The following is a 17,116-nucleotide window of genomic DNA, read 5'->3' as shown; positions in this document are numbered from 1 at the left end:
GTCTATTTAAGTTTTTCTTGATGATGATAACACTTATTATCAAATGAGCTTTGTAAAATTCTAGGTGCCGACAGAGGTTTTTGTGAGGTGGGTCTAAATCTCTGTGTTCTGATTCAGGAAACCAAGGACAAGCTGAGGGAGACGACCACCAGGCTCACACAGGCCAAAGAGGAGGCCGAGCAGATCCGCAAGAACTGCCAGGACATGATCAAGACCTACCAGGTGCGTGACCGTGACCGCGACCATGACCGCGACTGACCGCAGCTTCGTCCTGGGAGGGAAGGTTCTGGTCAGCGAGCGACCGTGTCTGGTCAGCCGGACGCCCGTGTGCAAAGCACAGCCCTCCTGCGTGGTTATTTGGACCGAAGCCGGAGGTCTCCGGGGGGGGGGGGGGGGAGAGATACGCGGCGGCTGACGACAGCGGTTGTTGCGAATGGACTGCCCCTCGTTTCGGCTCCGCCCGAGCCGGCTGTCGTGACCTAATAAAAACACCCTGTAATTACAATTACAGCCTCTGCAGCCCCACAGCTGCTAAAAAACGTCTATTTTTAAACTTCCCATTTCCCCATCTTAGCACCATTACTCCCATTTCTGTCGAAATTGCTTATCGAAATCCTCGGGAAATCTAAATCAATTTTAAACTTAAATTGGAGCTCATCTCGAAGCGCCTGCAGTCGGCATAGTGGCTGTGCTTTAATCAGCTCTCTCCATTTCCTCTGGCTGAGAGAAGCTTGTGGCTCGCAGGTGGCAATGACATTATAAAATGGCGTCATGAGCCTACGCTGTAAAATGATGCTGCTGCAGAAAATCCTATAAATCGTTAGCTGAAACTAAAGCCCCAGGTACATCCAGGGACTAAGAATGAATTTTTCTTCTGATGTTTACCGTGACTATTCCTACATTAATGCTTCCTACGTCAGCCGCTTCTCGCGGTTCAAGAAAGTGGCAGCGCTGGTCGGACGCGTAAAAGTGCGGAATAGCGGGACGCGTTGGTACGATGAAGCTGAGGGCACACTATTGATCGGATGCACAGGCGAGCCACATCCTCGGATGATGGGAGTGTCCTCTAGGTGGCAGCGCAGAGCCGTGTGTTGGTCTTTAGAGTGCTGTGAAGAGCAGCGAGTGTTCTCTCTAGCTGCTGATGTCCCTGTCCGTCTGGCTTCTGGTTTAACGTGTTTAATGTATAGCTGTGAGTAACTGGAGTCCTTGCCCCCTTCCACCCTCCTCTCTTTTTCTTTCTCTCTGTCTGTCCCTCTTTTGCTCTCTCTGTCTGTCTCTCTGTGTCTGTCCCTCTTTTGCTCTTTCTGTGTCTGTCTCTCTTTTGCTCTCTCAATTTCAATTTCAATTTAAGTTGCTTTATTGGCATGAAATACAAACGTACTTATTGCCAAAGCATACATATATAATATGTAAAATAATAATAATATTAAAATAATAATGGTAAATGTAACAATATATACAAATAACAGCATTGACAGCAACAGAAGTAAATCAATTAATATGTACAATGTTTATATGGGGTGGGTGGTCACTCACTGTCCCTCAGGTTATGGCAGGCTGAAATGAACTGTGCCGCAATTGGGGCTGTTGATCCTTCCCCTAAAAGAATTGCACATTTTTCTTCTTTTGATTTGTAATTAAAATTATTTATAATTTGGGATAATTTTTGGAAATATCTTTTTCTAATTTGTAAATATTTTGTGCAAGTAAGGAGGAAGTGCATCTCTGTTTCCACCTCCCCTGTCTTGCAGTGACCACATATTCGCTCTTCTTTTGGTACCCATGAGTTTTTGTATCTGCCTATTTCAATTGCAAGCGTGTGGTCACTGAGCCTGTACTTGGTCAGGATCCGTCTCTGCTTTGTATCTCTGACAGAGAAGAGATACTCTGCCTGTGTGTATTTTCTATTTAGGGCCCGATAACAATTCAGTTTATTTTGGGATTGTGTTTCTTTGTTCCAATGGTCCAGATAGGAGTTTTTGGTGTGTTTTATAATTTGGTTGACTCTAATGGGCTGTTGTGAAGCAGTGCTGGTCTGAAGCTGGTTTGCATTAGTATGTGTTAATGTTAGTCTAGAGAGGTTCAGAACCAGCTGACTGAGGGGATACTTTCCTGGGCTGAGCTCTTGGGTTTGGAGTGCCAAGAATTGTAAGGAGTCTGTTGGACTCATTTTTAGATGTTCAATAAAATTTAATGCCCTTTTTTGAATTTGAACGAGAGTCGGAAATCTGCCTAATTCAGCCCTGCATGCATTGTTAGGGGCATTTCTATGTACTTTTAGTATGTTTTTACAGAATTTTGCATGCAGGGTCTCAGCTGGATGTTTCTCCCACTTGGTGTAGTCTTGCTGACTGAGTGGACCCCATATTTCGCTTCCATACAGCATGATAGGCTGGATGACCCAGTCAAAGTTTTTTAACCAGATTCTAATGTGAGTATTTATTGTATGAAATCTCCTTTTAATCGCATAAAAAGCCCTGCAGGCTTTTTCTTTTAAAACTTTTAGTCCTAGGTAATCGTAGCTTAGTGTGTGTTCTAGGACGGTGTTTCCTAGAGTAAAGAGGTATCTGTTTTCCTGAGATCTGGCTTTTTGGAAGATCATAATCTTTGTCTTTTCAATTACTGTCAGTGCCATTTGACAATATTGCTCTAGCAGATCCAGTTCTGCTGTAATCCTTGTTTATGGGTGACAGGCCAGGTCATCTCATAAGCAAGATTTAACGTCTGTGTTTAGGATGAGGCCAGGAGCTGAAGATTGTTCCAGTAACACCGCTAATTCATTATATAATATTGAACAATGTTGGACTCAACTGCAGCCCTGCCTCACCCCATCCCTCGTGAAGAAATCAGTTATTTTTGCCAAGTTTTATTCCGACTTGTTTTTACTTATTTATTTAATTATGTCATACCTTTACCCTACACCACTTGTAGATTTAAATATAGCCTCGTGCCAGATTGAATCGATGCTTTTTGAGTCAATGAGCATGCAAAGATTCTCCTTTATTTTGTATACATTTTGTTGTGCGTGTTTTGAGAAACATCTACTCATATCAAGACTTGTGTTCGTAAGGAAGGTTGTTTCGGGGTTAAGATACTGGACTCGTTATCTCCACAATCCTTGGTAGTTAGTCATTATCTCACTTTAGTGGTTTTTGCCTGTCCAGATTCAGGATCAGCCTGTTTGTAATATTAGGTTAATCTTAATAAGGTTCTCAGCTCAGGGTGCTGTATTTAAGATTCTGTTCTGATACTGTCAGGCCCACTTTTTTAGGTTTGTTTTTGTTTTTTATTTAGTTCTTTAGAGTAATTTGGTTGTCCAGGGATTCTGTGTCCTTGATTGTGTTCAAGATTTCAGTTTTTCTTGAAGTAGTTTTTGTTCCAAATTGAGATCATCCTGAGAGAATTCTGTATATAGGTTTTTAAAATGGTTTTTCCAAATTTCACAATTTTGGATGGCTAATTCTTCAGGTGTTTTGTTACTTAAGTTATTCCATTTTTCCCAGAACTGATTTTGGTTAATGGAATCTTCCATCCCTTTTAGAGTTTCATGAATTTGTTTTTGTTTTTTTTGTTTTAACATTTGTTTATATAATGAAAGGATTTCACAATATTTGAGGCGCAGGTCAGGGTTTTGTGGCTGATGATGTTTCAAATTTGATAGTTGTCTTAGTTGATTTAGTAGATTTACATTCATCATCAAACATTTTTCTTCACGATTTTGTTTCTGATTTATTCTCTTGTTAGTTTTTTTGAGGTTAGCTTTAAGTGCTGATTGATGGAAGATTTCATTTATCATTTTAGCTGCTAGATTTAAACCACTTTGGTCAGGTTTAAATGATGTTAAAATGAAACTGTTAATATGGTTAGTTATTTCAGTGGAACTGATTGCTTTGGTAAATTCTTCCATGCTGTTTGCAGCCCATCTGTATGTTAGAGGGCTGTGTTTCAGTGTTCTTGGGTTGTCCAATTCTTTTCAGGTACACATTGATTTGACAGTGGTCTGAAAATGGGGTTTGTGGTCTAACAGTGAATGCACTGATGAAAGAGGGGTCCATGTCAGTGATGGCATAGTCGACTACACTAGTCCCAAGAGCTGAGCAGTAAGTAAACCTTCCTAAAGAGTCCCCTCTGATCCTGCCATTAAGAATGTACAGGCCTAAGGCTCGACAGAGATGCACTAACTCCCTACCATTTTTGTTTACAGCACGGTCAGGGTTATTTCTCTGTGTTACATTTGGTATAAGATTTAGAGGGGTATGTCCAAATATGTGGCTATTTCCATTATTGCTAATACAATCAGGCTCTATTCCTGTCCTTGCATTTAAATCTCCACACAGTAGCACATTTCCCTGGGCTTGGAAATGGCTGATTTCTGTGTGGAGGGTGTGGAAAAAATTTTCATCGTAATAAGGTGATTCAGTAGGGGGAGTGTAGGCCGCACACAGGTAAACATCAGGATCACACATGACTATTCCCTTTTTAATCTTCAACCATATATGTGTTGGGCCTTGTTTTATCGGGGTGATGTCGGGTGCCAGGTCTTCTTTGAGCCATATTATGATTCCCCCTGAATCCCTGCCGTGCTTGACATGCTTTAATTTAAATGATGGCACTATAATTTCTTTGTAACCTGAGGGACAGTGAGTCAGTGTGTCAACACGGCTCCATGTTTCTAAAAAAACAATTATATCATGACTATTTACATTCTTCATAAACTCAGGGTTTGCGCTCTTGAGCCCAAAGGTCGAGGAGCGCATACCCTGAACATTCCACAAACTAATCGAAAGTGATTTAATTTTTTTTTTTAACAGTTCAATGTGAAACAAAATGTGTATCTAACAACAGAATCTTAAAACTTTGTTTCTAAAATATTTAAAATGTATAAACTTTTGTTACCCACTTTGATGAGGTTTTAATTCATCAGTTTGCTGCAGAGAAGGCTGAGGAGGTTCTTAATCTCTCCCAGTTCAGTGGTGTTGGGCCAGGGTGGGGGTGGGGGCGAAGGCGCGGGCTGGGGGTAGGGGGACTCAGGACTGCTGCATAGCTGAGCTGCTGCTCCTGGTGGGCTCTGGGCCTGTGGATGGGGAGCCTGGGGGGGTTGGGCCGGGCAGGGTGCTGATGGGCAGCAGGTACCCACATGCTGCTGCGCTGTTGGGATGGGGTTGGAAGAAGGGGGGGCCTCCTGCCGTACTGGGCTCTGCTGGGGGGAGTGCTGATGGGGCTGCGGCCCAGGGCGATGTCCTTTAGGAACTTCACAAAGATCTTGACTCCGTGATTGTTCAGGTGCACAGCATCATGCAGGTGCCAGGGGCGCAGGGCTGGGTGGTGTACCAGGTGTACACTGGGTAGGATGGAACATCTTCTGGTGATCTCAGCGTTGATGGATGGGATGATGTGTGGGGGTGTGTCAGCTCGGCGCAGCAGTGTGGAGACCACCACTCTGGAGTCGGGGAATTCCTGTGTGGCCCTCACTGCTACCTTCCTCACAGCGCGAGCGGTGTGCTGCTGTAGAGCTCGCAGGTCGTTGGTGCCGGTGTGTATGATGATGCAGGCCGGGCTCCCCAGCGTGTCCCTCTTCAGCAGCTGCAGGGCCTGTCCTGTGTTCGCACAGCGCAGTGCGCTGACCCACCGGCCTGGGAACATCCTCCGTGTGTCCAGGTGCTTCCCATTGGAGTCCATGAGCACGACCACCTCGGCACTGGGGTTCTTCTTCTGTGTGTCTGTTAGGGGCTGTGTGTCAGTAGGAGGTTGTGTGTTAGGGGGTGTTTGTGTCCCAGTCGGTGTGAGTGTGTCAGTGAGGGGCTGTGTATCAGTCAGGATCTGTAATTTAAGGTTTGTGTTTGTGTCAGGGTGTATGTGTGTGTCAGCATGGGATTGTATTTTGGTGAGGGGCTGTGCGTCAGGGAGGGTGTATGTGTCAGGGAGGGCTGTGCTGTGTGTGTAGCTGTGGAGCTGCTCTTTCACCGTCTGCAGCTCTGTGTGATAAATATTGTCCCTGTACTTCAGGTCCTCTTTAAGGCTGGCCAGCTGCATTCTAAGAGCTTCATTGTCCTGCTGCAGCTCTTTTAATTCAGCCATTGCATCACTCACTGCCATCCTGCATTCTCTTTTCACCTGGCACACCTCATCCCGTAGCTCCTGGGAGAGGCTGTGTTCACACAGGCGGGCCATGGTGAATTCTTTAAATTCTGTGTAGTCCTGCTCCAGCAGGGCCAGGGTCTCCCGCATTTGCTCCATGTATTTGGGGGGTACAGGGCTGCCGTTGGTAGGCACAGGTTTATTTGTGTAAACTGTGCGGTCGGTGGCTGGGAATTCAGTGGCTGAGGATTCATTTTGTTGTCAGACTCAGGGCTGGTAAGTTCAGGGGTTCCCTTAATTTTGTCTGCCTCATTTTTTAAAGGGTGAATATCTCCTCAAAGGAATTTAAGCTGGCTTCACTGCCCTGAACTAACACTGTACCATTATGGTACATGTTTATTGTTATCATTGTTTGGCTGTCATCTGATTGCTCTCCAATGACAATCTGTCTCCCATGACATATGCCTCTCCTTTTGTCATTCTGAAAATGATTACACAGGGTTGTGTGCCAGGCTGTTGGGTGGTCTGTGTGGAAGATTAGGTTGTTTTTAGTCTTCCTGTCCTCTGTGTGAGCATAATCACAGTACAGGGACTCAGGGCTGTTCTTTAGTATGGACAGTTTATACTGTTTCCTAGTCTGGGCATTGGTGACCTCATCAGGGTACTGTATCTCAGTGCTGCCTGCAGGCTTCTCCGTTGCCATGGTAACCGAAATTGTTACACTGAGAATCTCCAACTGTCACTTTCTTCAGCTCTCTGTTGGCTAGCTATGTTTAGCTTGCTAACTTGCTAACTTGTTTTTGAGGCTTTGGTTAAATTTTTTAAATGTTATATTTCAGTTTTTAATAATATTTTTGAGGCCTACCTTGTATGTTCTGTGTTCTTCTGTTTTGCTCTGTTTTATTCTCCCGTCTTTGTTTTTCAGGTGTCCTGTCCAGTTAATTTTGCTTGTGAATTAGCTTTGCTTGCTAATTTATGCTAATTTTGTTTTATATTGTGTTCAAAATTAATTATTTTTCGTTTCTACACTAATCTTCCTGTTCTACATATGTTCAGTGGTTTTTTCTTTGGTATTATGTTGTTAAATATTCATTTTCTTCATCAAGAACTAAGTTAAAAGATACAATTTTAAGAGCTCATCACTAGTGTGTCTTGTCACGCTGATGTCTCTCTCTGTCTCTTTTGCTCTCTCGCTGTCTCTCTTTCTCTCTGTCTCTCTTTTGCTCTCTCTCGCTGTCTCTCTTTTGCTCTCTCTCGCTCTCCCTCTTTCGCTCTCTCTCTCTGTCTGTCTCTCTTTTGCTGTCTCTCACTGTCTCTCTCCCTGTCTCTGCTCATTCAGGAGTCTGAGGAGATTAAGTCTAATGAGCTGGATGCGAAGCTCCGTGAGACCAAAGGCGAGCTGGAAAAACAAAGACAGGAGCAGACTGATCAGCTGGAGGTAAAAAAAAAAGAAAAAACACACAGATTTGGGTCGTTACCTGCCAGAAAACAACAGTGAGGACCCGTCGGGGCGGAGCCTCCGGGGTGCTGTCTGTCAGCCTCCTTGGAGGACACGCCTACTGGTCTGTGCTCTCCATCAAACAGAGCACTTTGGAGTAATGTAGCCAATCAAATCACAGGAAATAGAAATACAGTAAAATGGAAGAACAGGGCTGGGTAGCTCCTCCCAGTAAGGCACAGTCCTAATATGTGAATGGGCCTTCCTGTTTGGCATTGACCCTGTACTCTGTCCACGCCCAGTGCGAATGACCGCTCCGCAGGCTGGCGAGTAATTGGTTGTGGCGAAGCCCAGGGAGGGAGATGTGGGATGGCGTGGAAGATTTTGGTCGAGGTGTTCGTTTCAGGACAGTCTGCTTGCTCAGGCTGGACATGAAGCGTCTTCAGAAGACAGGTGACGCCGTGTCTTTCTCGTTGTGATGAACAGGTGCATCGAGCAAAGATTAAAGAGCTGGAGGATCTGAAGAGGACCTTCAAGGAGGGCGTGGATGAGTTGGAGACTCTGAGAACCAAGGTAAGTGTGTGTGTGTGTGTGCGTGTGTGTGTTTGTTTGTGTGAAGTATTTCATTTGAAATACTTCAACTCCCTAGACACACAAAAAAATTTCATTCTGGATGTTTGTGAATGGATGTCTTTGAAATAGTCAATGATCTGCTGGAATTGTACTAGTATCTAAAGGGCTTCAGTAGCTGTTGGACCCAGTCGGGTGCTGACACCGCTCTCCTTTTAGGTGAAGTGTTTGGAGGATGAGAGGCCCAGAACTGAGGAGGAGCTCTGTAAATACAGAGAAATCATTAACCGCCAAAAGGCCGAGATCCACAGCCAGAGAGAGAAGCTGAGTGCCATCCGGAGTCTGGAGGAGCAGAGGCTGAGGTGAGGACGGACCTCTTTCAAACTTTCACTCATTTTTACTGTCTTTCAGTCTTTCTCTTCTCCCTCTATTGCAAGGCTCTTATCCAGAGAGGGCCTGTGTGGGCACAGGCTTTTGTTCCAACCAAGCAGTTACATGCCTGATTCCACTAATCAAGGTCCTTAGCAAAACCTCTGGTGCAGGGCTGCCAAACCCTATTCTTGGAGATCTGCTGTACTGTTGGGCTTCATTTCACCCTAATTTGGCACACCTGATTCTTCTAATTAGCAACTCAGTGAGATTTCTAGCTGTTGAATGAGCTGGGCTTTGTTTGGGTTAGAGTGAAAACCTACAGGGTGGTACATCTGCAGGAACAGGTTTGGGCAGCCTGGCTCTAGTTGTTGATTAGTAGAATCAGTTGTGCAACTGTTTGGTTGGAATGAAAGCTCACACCGGATAAGATTTCTGGATAAGATTGAGGACCCCTGCTCTATAGCTCCTTAACCTGCCTCTTTCACCCCCGCAGAGACGAGCAGGAGATGGCCTCCCTGAGGGGGGAGGTGGAGAGCCTGAACGCGCAGGCCGCGGACCTGCAGAAGGACATCCTGGGGAGCCGGGCGCGGGAGGCAGAGCTCCTGGGATTCACCGAGAAGCTGAGCAGCAAGAACGCGCACCTGCAGTCCGAGAGCAACGGGCTGCAGGCGCAGCTGGATAGGGCCACGGCCGCCGCCCGCGACCTGGAGGCGCGGCTGCAGGAGAGGGAGAGGGCCGCGGCGGAGCTGGTGAGGAACCGCGCCCTCCGTTGGGTTGCGTGCATGTACGTGTCTACGGAGGCACGCACCTGCATGCGTTGCATGCTGCGCGTGCATGCATACGTGCATGTGCACATGTGTACATACTGTGGGTGCATGCATACGTACATGTGCACATGTGTACATGCTGCGCGTGCATGCATACGTGCATATGCACGTGTACATGCTGCGCGTGCATGCATACGTGCATGTGCACGTGTACATGCTGTGCGTGCATCTATACGTGCACGTGCACATGTGTACATGCTCGCGCACACTGCACACGTAGTGATTTTGAATGGGTGTCAGAAAGATATTTAAATGTGTCTCTGTGAGATGCAGCATTTTTTGCAGTACAATGCACGTGTGTGTGTGTGCGTGCATATGTGCGTGCTGTGTGTGTGTTTGTGTGATGCAGTATTTGTATTTGTACAAATGTTTGCAAAATACACATGAACATGAGTGCGAGTGTGTTTGCGAGACGAATGGTGAGAATAGTGTGTGTGTGTGTCCACTTCTTAAGACGGGGCGGCTGCAGGCGGAGCAGCAGCACAGGCAGGAGGACGTGCAGATGCTGCAGACTGAGAGGGCTGCGTTGCAGGCAGAATCTGCTCAGCTGAAGACACGCGTCGAGGAGCTGAGAGACGAGCTGGCCACTCAGAAGAGGAAACAGGCCGCCAACATCAAGGACCTGACAAAACAGCTGATCCAAGGTACGAGGCCCCACCAACAAACAATCACGTGATCGCACTGCACCACCTGCTCCTTTTATGAATATCTGAATAGTCTTATTTATGCTTTTAATTTTGCCTTATGTTCCACGGCACTCTCATTTAAAGTGGAACTGAATTTATTGAACTTCTTGTTGTTGAGGTCAGAGATCGCGGAATCAAGAAATGCATTATGTGTCACATTAATAGACAGTCTCATGGCTATTCATGTGATGCATAAGTCACACTAAAGGCCAGTCTCAAGCGTTCAGTTTCCACAGACCGTATTTTGATTTTTTTGAAAGTGAAATTTTTCACCTGTCAATCAAATGTCGCCAACTCAGTTTCTGTCACTGAACTGGTGAAGGCAACTGTTAATAGGAGAGATGAGACCGTTTCTCTGGCAACTCATCCTCTCTGTAATTATGAATTAATTATTCACACACCCTCTAATCAGACACTCAGGAATGCTCAGCCCCCCATCCAGCACATACAGAAGAGGTAATGGTCCACAGGGACATCAAATTGAGGCCTCTAATTCAGCCACAGATGCTCACATTAATCAACTTCCTGTAGAGATGGAGGTTTACAGTCTGGGGAAGAAAAGCCAGACTGCCCTAGGGTGCCACCCACACCTGTGTTGTATTGGAGTAATCAAAGCACCGCTACTGGGAGCACACCATCAACGCTGAAACGAGTGCCCCTTCCAACATCTCGGCCACACCCACTTCTGTGTTTTTAGAGTGACAAGTTTTAACCCTTTCAACACTAGGTTTTTTTGGAATGTTTTCTCAAAACTCTTTAGTCTATGTTTTAGAACTCCATTGCTTTCAATTACCAGTAGTGACTGTGACAGCATTAGAATGTTCAGTTAAGAACATTCTAATCACATATTTGTGATCTTATGCAGTAAAGGGTTAATAACATTCTTCAAAGTGGAGGACGCAAGACCTTACTGCCATGCTGCAACACAGAACTTCTTCCACTCTGGGGTGCACTTCCTGTGGACAGAAGGGCAAGCAGACTGACATATGGCAGCTATTTTAAGACTAAAAAAAGTATTCCTCTGCCACCAAAGAGCCCCAAATGTTTGTTAGTAAGCAGCCATTGTGCTGGGAAAAACCCTGTGTGCAGCTATGGATTCCTCACTGGGACATACTAAACCATACTCATGAAAGAGATAGCAGAGGAAGCATAGTCAGCAGTTTGTGATCAGGTCACAACATGCAAGCGGTACATTAAGCACTGCTGGCTCCAACGCATTATTTTTTAAATGCATTTATTTTTTTTAATTTGGCGTACAATGTGGGGCTGAGTCAAATCCCACCCGAATTTGGAATGTCCAGTCGTCTGCCCCAGTAGCCATTCTCATGCTGTGAACTCCCCTGCCAGTTTGGGAGCGTGCAGACATCAAAGGTTCTTCTCAGAAACACGTGGTGTCGCCAGCTGCTTCTTTACACACCGCAGACTACAGTTAAGCTCCCATAGAGCGGAGTCAGAGGAAGACCTTTCATATGCGGTTTTGACTGAAATCTATGGGCCAGATGGACCAGCAGGGGTCACTAGAGAGTGGTGAATGCGGATCTCTATTAGAATGAACTCTCCCATTCCCTGGGGGATGCAATTGCCAGTTGCTCGTCGCCCTATGGAGCTACCGGTCACAGTCGGCACTGGCACTGCCCGGATTTGATCTTGCACCACAGCGTGTTGCCTTAACCGAATGAGCATCCTCCAGCACACTCTGACACATTATTAGGAGAGATTAGTAAGTGCATCATTGCTCTTTCCAACCAGTGTCCCCTCCTTGGTAATCAAAATCATAATTTTATAGTACTTCTTGAATTAAAAAAATTGTGAAATACAGATTAACCAATTGGTGGTTTGTCCGTTAGAGCAATGGTTCCCAAACATGGTCCTGGCGCCACCCTGTGTATGCTGTGTATGCACATTTATAAAAAAATAAATAAATACATTTTTTAATAAAACAAATACTTTACATTGAGTGGAAAGGTAGCATTTCCCTGTGCATAAATTTGGAAAAAGTAAGTGTACATCTTTAACTTGTATACTTGATGAACAAAACGTGATTGCACAGTTTTTTTTGATGTAGATGTTGAAATAGCTTTTATGTAGTCCTCATGATTGCCATCACAAAAATCTCATTTGATACCAGTCAGGATCCAGTTTGTCCAGCGTAATTTCTTAGTAAGAATGAATTTACAGCTTTCGACATCGGGCCTCTGGTGATGTAATTCACGCAGAAACTAATGAATTCACCTCTGAGAAGTAATTACTGCACATTGCATTTATGTATGCTGAGCGTATCCTGGGCTTGCCCACAGTACGCAGCTCATATTTATGAGGTGTTTACTGGAGTGGACCTCGTGGCAAAAGCACTCACCTGCTCTGGATTTCAACTGGCAACCTTCCTAATTTCGGGACCCCCCGCTCGCTACCTGCTACCTCGTTTCAGTTGTAGCGCACTGAAAGCGTAGAGAGTGAGAGAGAGAGATTGAGAGAGAAAGGAATGAAATGATGAAAGGGGGAGAGGATGGGAGCGACCCGCCCACCCTGCAGCAGCGGCGGCGGCGGTCGAGGTGCCCCGGCACGTTTTAGCGGCCGAAGGGGCGGGGCCGCGGGGTCGGGAGGAGAACCCAGGGGGACGTGCGGGTATTTTTAAACGGATGCTCTATATCGGTCTCTGCCCTCCTGCGGAAATGGCGGCGCCGCTTCACGTTTTCTATTTGAAGAAGGTGCCAGAGGCCCCAAGCTCCCTGGCCACCTTCGCTGCTTTTAATGGAATGAGCTCCGAAGGAGAAGTTTCGCAAGGAGAATCGTTTTCATTCTGCTTCGTTCATTTGGCCTGGTTATCCGTGCTCTTCCTCTGACGGCTATTGCCACACGTGTCCAGTTGTCGCTGAATTTTACATTGCAGGGTTTTAATTGAGGGCAATCAATCTGTCACATTTTCTGCAATATATGCCTTTCACCGCAGAAATAAAGATTTTAATGAGTAGAATTTAGGATTATAGTTATTTTGGCTCCCCTGTAAAATAAATAATAAAGCAATACTTGCCTTTATCTTTTATGCTTGTGTGAATTGGGGATTAATAACAGGCCATTTTACAGTTTTATGATTTATGCAAACTATTGCTTTTTTTAACAATTACAGCTTTATATTTTGTAGAAACTCATTTTTAGTGTTGGCTATTTTAACTGGCATAGTTCTCTTGAAATAGTTGGTGTATATCAAAATAAAAAAGGACAGGAAATCCCCTTTGTCCATCTTACTGATGTATTTCAAATCGATGTGGTTCAGGTTAATATAAAAAGTTCTCTCCTTGAGCAGTGTGGAAGCCTTTGGGTTGTTAGGGATGTGAGCAGTAAGCTACCAGTATTTTGTGAATGAACTCTAAACAGCTGGCTGCATGTCAATATGAAGCAGTAGCATCTAATATTATGAACTCAGGTTTCTAATCTGTTTTTACCATCTGAACATATTTGTTCAGATGTGGTGGGGGGTTTGTGGGTAAAAAATATGCTTTAAGTGCAATGAGCAGTGTTTGCGTGTGTGCTGATGTTAGTTATAAATAATAAATTCTCAACCTTCTCTGCACTTCCACTCAACCCAAATTTGAATTGGGACAGAAACTGAACTGGAGGCAGCTGCTTTTTAATTGGTTGTGTACATGCGCTGATGTGCAGTATCACTGTGGTGCAGGATCTCAGTGTAACTGGAGCCCTCTCCCCCTTCCTCCTTTCAATTGTCCTCTCTCTTCCTCTCTCTCTCTCTGTCCATCTCCCTCTCTCCCCCCTCCCTGTCTCTCTCCATCTCGCTCCCCACTCTCTGTCTCTCCCTCCCTCTCTCCCCCTGCCTCTCTCTCTCTCTCTGTCCCTCTCCCTCTCTCCCCCGCTCTTTCTCTCCCTCCCCCCACTCTCTCTCTCTTTATCTCTCTCTCCCCTGCCTCTCTCGCTCTCTGTCCCTCTCCCTCTCTCCCCTGCTCTTTCTCTCCCTCCCCCACTCTCCTTCTCTCTCTCTTCCTCCCCCCCCCCCTCCCTCTCCCTCTCTTTGCAGCTCGTAAGAAGCTGGACCAGGTTGAAAATGGGAGCTGTGACAGAGAGGCCAGCAGCATGGGCAGCCGTTCCAGCTCCTCCGGTACGGTGTGGGCGGGGCTGGAGCGCCGGGGAGGGGAGGGGGTTTCATCTTTAAGCCACCAATCAGCTGCGGAGCTGTGTGTCCCAGCTAATGAAGACCATAATCACCAGCAGGCAATAATGACAACTGCTCTTTCAGCAAGGGCACCCGGGTCATTATCAGTACATCACCTGACTGTTACCACTGAGAGCATCACACCGCACATACCTCGTGCACACACACGCACACACACACTATATATGTACACATTCACACCACACATACTGTACTCTATACAACACACATGCGTAAATACACACATACTGTACATACATGCACTCGCACAACATGACATACATATACATTCATGTTCACGTGAAGCATGGCACAAATTAGACTTCATTAAAAAGGGGAAAAATTCAGGAATTGAACACGCAACACAAAAATCTTTCACTCAAAACATGGAAAATGTTATAACAAACATTTAAAAATAAATACCCACAGAAAATTGGACTGCATTTACCACTGTGCTCCAGGTGGCCATTTCACGCCTGTAAGGGTTTAGTATTCCAGCTGCGTCATGGGCCCTGTGACTGTAGGACGTTAAATGTCTTTAAAATGTCAGGGCTACGTGTGCAACCTGGGTTTTCAAAGAGAAGTAAATAGTGCGTCGCTGTGTGGCTCATTTTACGAAAGCAATTTGTGAGGATTCTCACTCAGCAGATCGCCGTTTCTTTTTGAAATGCTCTTCACGAAAATGCGTCGCTCACGAATAAAATCGCAAATAAAACTGGGACGACTACAGGCTTCTCGCACAACCAGTTTTTTTTTTTCTTCGCAAGTATGGCGTTTCCTCTGATTGTGCGGAAACGGAGGTAGGCTCCAGAAAGAACCTTCTGTGATCGCGACCACCCTTTAGATAGCTACGGAGATAACGGGTTGATTGGACGACATTGATTACCATGGCCGCAAATAAATATAAAGTTTATGTGACCTTCTTGACCGAGATTTTGAGTCCGTCACTGACAGGAACATGGCCCTACCAGTCTCACTTCATTGTTCCCTTACAAAAAAGTAGGTCATGAGCATTTCTTTTTTAAAGTATAGGCTACTTCAGTACATCAAGTTTTTTTTTAAAAGTATATTTTAAGTACTTCATAAAATGAAATTTCCCTGAAGTATTTTCTGGAATTCGTATACCATTTTTGCATCATAAAGTTGTTTACTTTATTATAAAACCATGATAGAAGTTTATTTTTTGGACTACCTGGGATTTCGTTCAGAAAAAAAATAAAAAGCTTATTTAAGGCATGCTCTTACAAACTTATTTTTAGAAGGGCTTACAGCTGTGTACTTTTTTGCAGCTGGCAGCCTTGTCGGGGTTATCGGACAATGGCATGGAATAAGCAAGGCCTGTGTGTCCGCATGCATCTGTAAAGTGGCAACAGATCTACGCATTCTAAATACAGACTTCATCAGTTTCCCGAGCCCCAACGCTGGCGTTGAGTGACACTTTTATGCACCGTTTGGTCTCACAAAAGGCCTTGGTGCAATTGATAGTTTGCAAATTCCCGTTAGGGCATCAACTGAGAATGAACACGCTTTGCTGTGTAGAAATGGGTTCCACTTGATAAACATACAAGTTGTGTGTGAAGCCAGTTATTGAGTACTAGATGCTGTGGTGAAATACCCTGGCACACACGACAGCTACATTTGTATTAACTGATTTGTGTCATTGCTTCGCCACAGATGACTACCGATGGATGGCTTCTAGATGACAGTGGTTTAATGTCAGTATTACAAATGTCAAAAAGCTTCACGTTACTAAAGTGTAGGCTACATTAGGTCTACCTGGGAGGCCTAATAGTTTGAATAAAATAAATCAATAAAATGACATTTTTATATTACAACGTATAATTCCAATTTAATCTGACTGCGAGCTGAATTTTTCCACCCCTCAGATACCCTACATGAATGCACTTTAAGGCTTGCAATTGCAATTCTTATGTGAAACACGTTAAGAAGAGCAGGAGAAATCTGTCACAACTTGCAGATCTCTGCTCACGCATCGCAACTTTCCTGAAACCAGCCCCGTTTCCTGCAGGTTCTCTGAACGCGCGCGGCAGCAGCACGGACGACCGCTCCCCGGAGAACAACTCGGGCCCGTCGGTGGTGGTGGTGGACAGCTTCCCCGAGGTGGACAAGGCCGTGCTGGTGGAGCGCATCGTGCGGCTCCAGAAGGCCCACGCCCGCAAGAACGAGAAGATCGAGTTCCTGGAGGACCACATCAAGCAGCTGGTGGAGGAGATCAGGAGAAAGACCAAGTGAGTCGGACGGACGGGATGAGCGGGAGGTGGAGGGACCGCGCCGTGACCCCGGTGCGGTTTGGAGCCGAGCTCGGACCAAAAGGCTGCGTTCATCGGTTCCGTGCCGATAGGAGAGACGTGCTGTGCTTCCATGCTTCCGCTGGCAGTGTGCCAGCAAGACAAACTCGCTGAAGGGAAATTGTAGCAGCGTATTTAATTTTGCGTTCCTGCAGAAATGTGGAGGGGGCCTGGGAGTACTTCTTCCTGTTCCCTTCTTCCCCTCTTCGCTGTCTTTTCTTTTCCTTTAATCAGTTAATGAAAGCAGCAGTGTGCCCCGCTCTGGATATGCTTCAGCTTGCCAGGAATCACCGGGTTTAATTAATTGAGCTCTACCAAGCTTCCCTTCCGCGCACACGTGCACGCACGCACGCACACACACACACATACACACATATACACACACATACGCACAAAGGGACACACGTACCCCTTTCAAACCCAAGCTTTACAGGCACACCCCCCCCCCCCCCCCATCCCCCATTATTCCTTGGCTCTGCTCGTTTCACAGAGATATTTATAGGCGTGGGGGTTACGACTTCACCAATATCCCAGAATGCACCTGAGTAGAAGGGCTCTCATTCATTTTAATGCAGAGGCCTGAATGAAGTTAAAGCCTGCGGGCACATGTTAGTGGGACATGCCTTTATTTTAATTTTAATTAGGCTGTAAACGAGGTTGACGAGGTTTTG

General features: G+C 45.6%; 1 protein-coding gene across 1 annotated transcript in view; it reads left to right on the top strand.

The window, feature by feature from the left end:
- The window catches only part of ccdc186 (coiled-coil domain-containing protein 186), a 35,949-nt gene that overhangs the window by 11,112 nt on the left and 7,721 nt on the right, over window positions 1–17,116 (top strand). The window contains exons 7-14 of the mRNA XM_064321254.1: window positions 118–222; window positions 7,418–7,516; window positions 8,003–8,089; window positions 8,306–8,448; window positions 8,952–9,207; window positions 9,740–9,929; window positions 14,002–14,082; window positions 16,166–16,385. Coding sequence (XP_064177324.1) covers window positions 118–222; window positions 7,418–7,516; window positions 8,003–8,089; window positions 8,306–8,448; window positions 8,952–9,207; window positions 9,740–9,929; window positions 14,002–14,082; window positions 16,166–16,385 — 1,181 coding nt within the window. The remainder of the gene's footprint in view (window positions 1–117; window positions 223–7,417; window positions 7,517–8,002; window positions 8,090–8,305; window positions 8,449–8,951; window positions 9,208–9,739; window positions 9,930–14,001; window positions 14,083–16,165; window positions 16,386–17,116) is intronic.

This window comes from Anguilla rostrata, chromosome 2, assembly GCF_018555375.3.
Source record: "Anguilla rostrata isolate EN2019 chromosome 2, ASM1855537v3, whole genome shotgun sequence".
Lineage (NCBI taxonomy): Eukaryota > Metazoa > Chordata > Actinopteri > Anguilliformes > Anguillidae > Anguilla > Anguilla rostrata.
Note: the sequence above shows the minus strand (reverse complement) of the source record. Positions and strands in the feature narration are given on the sequence as shown.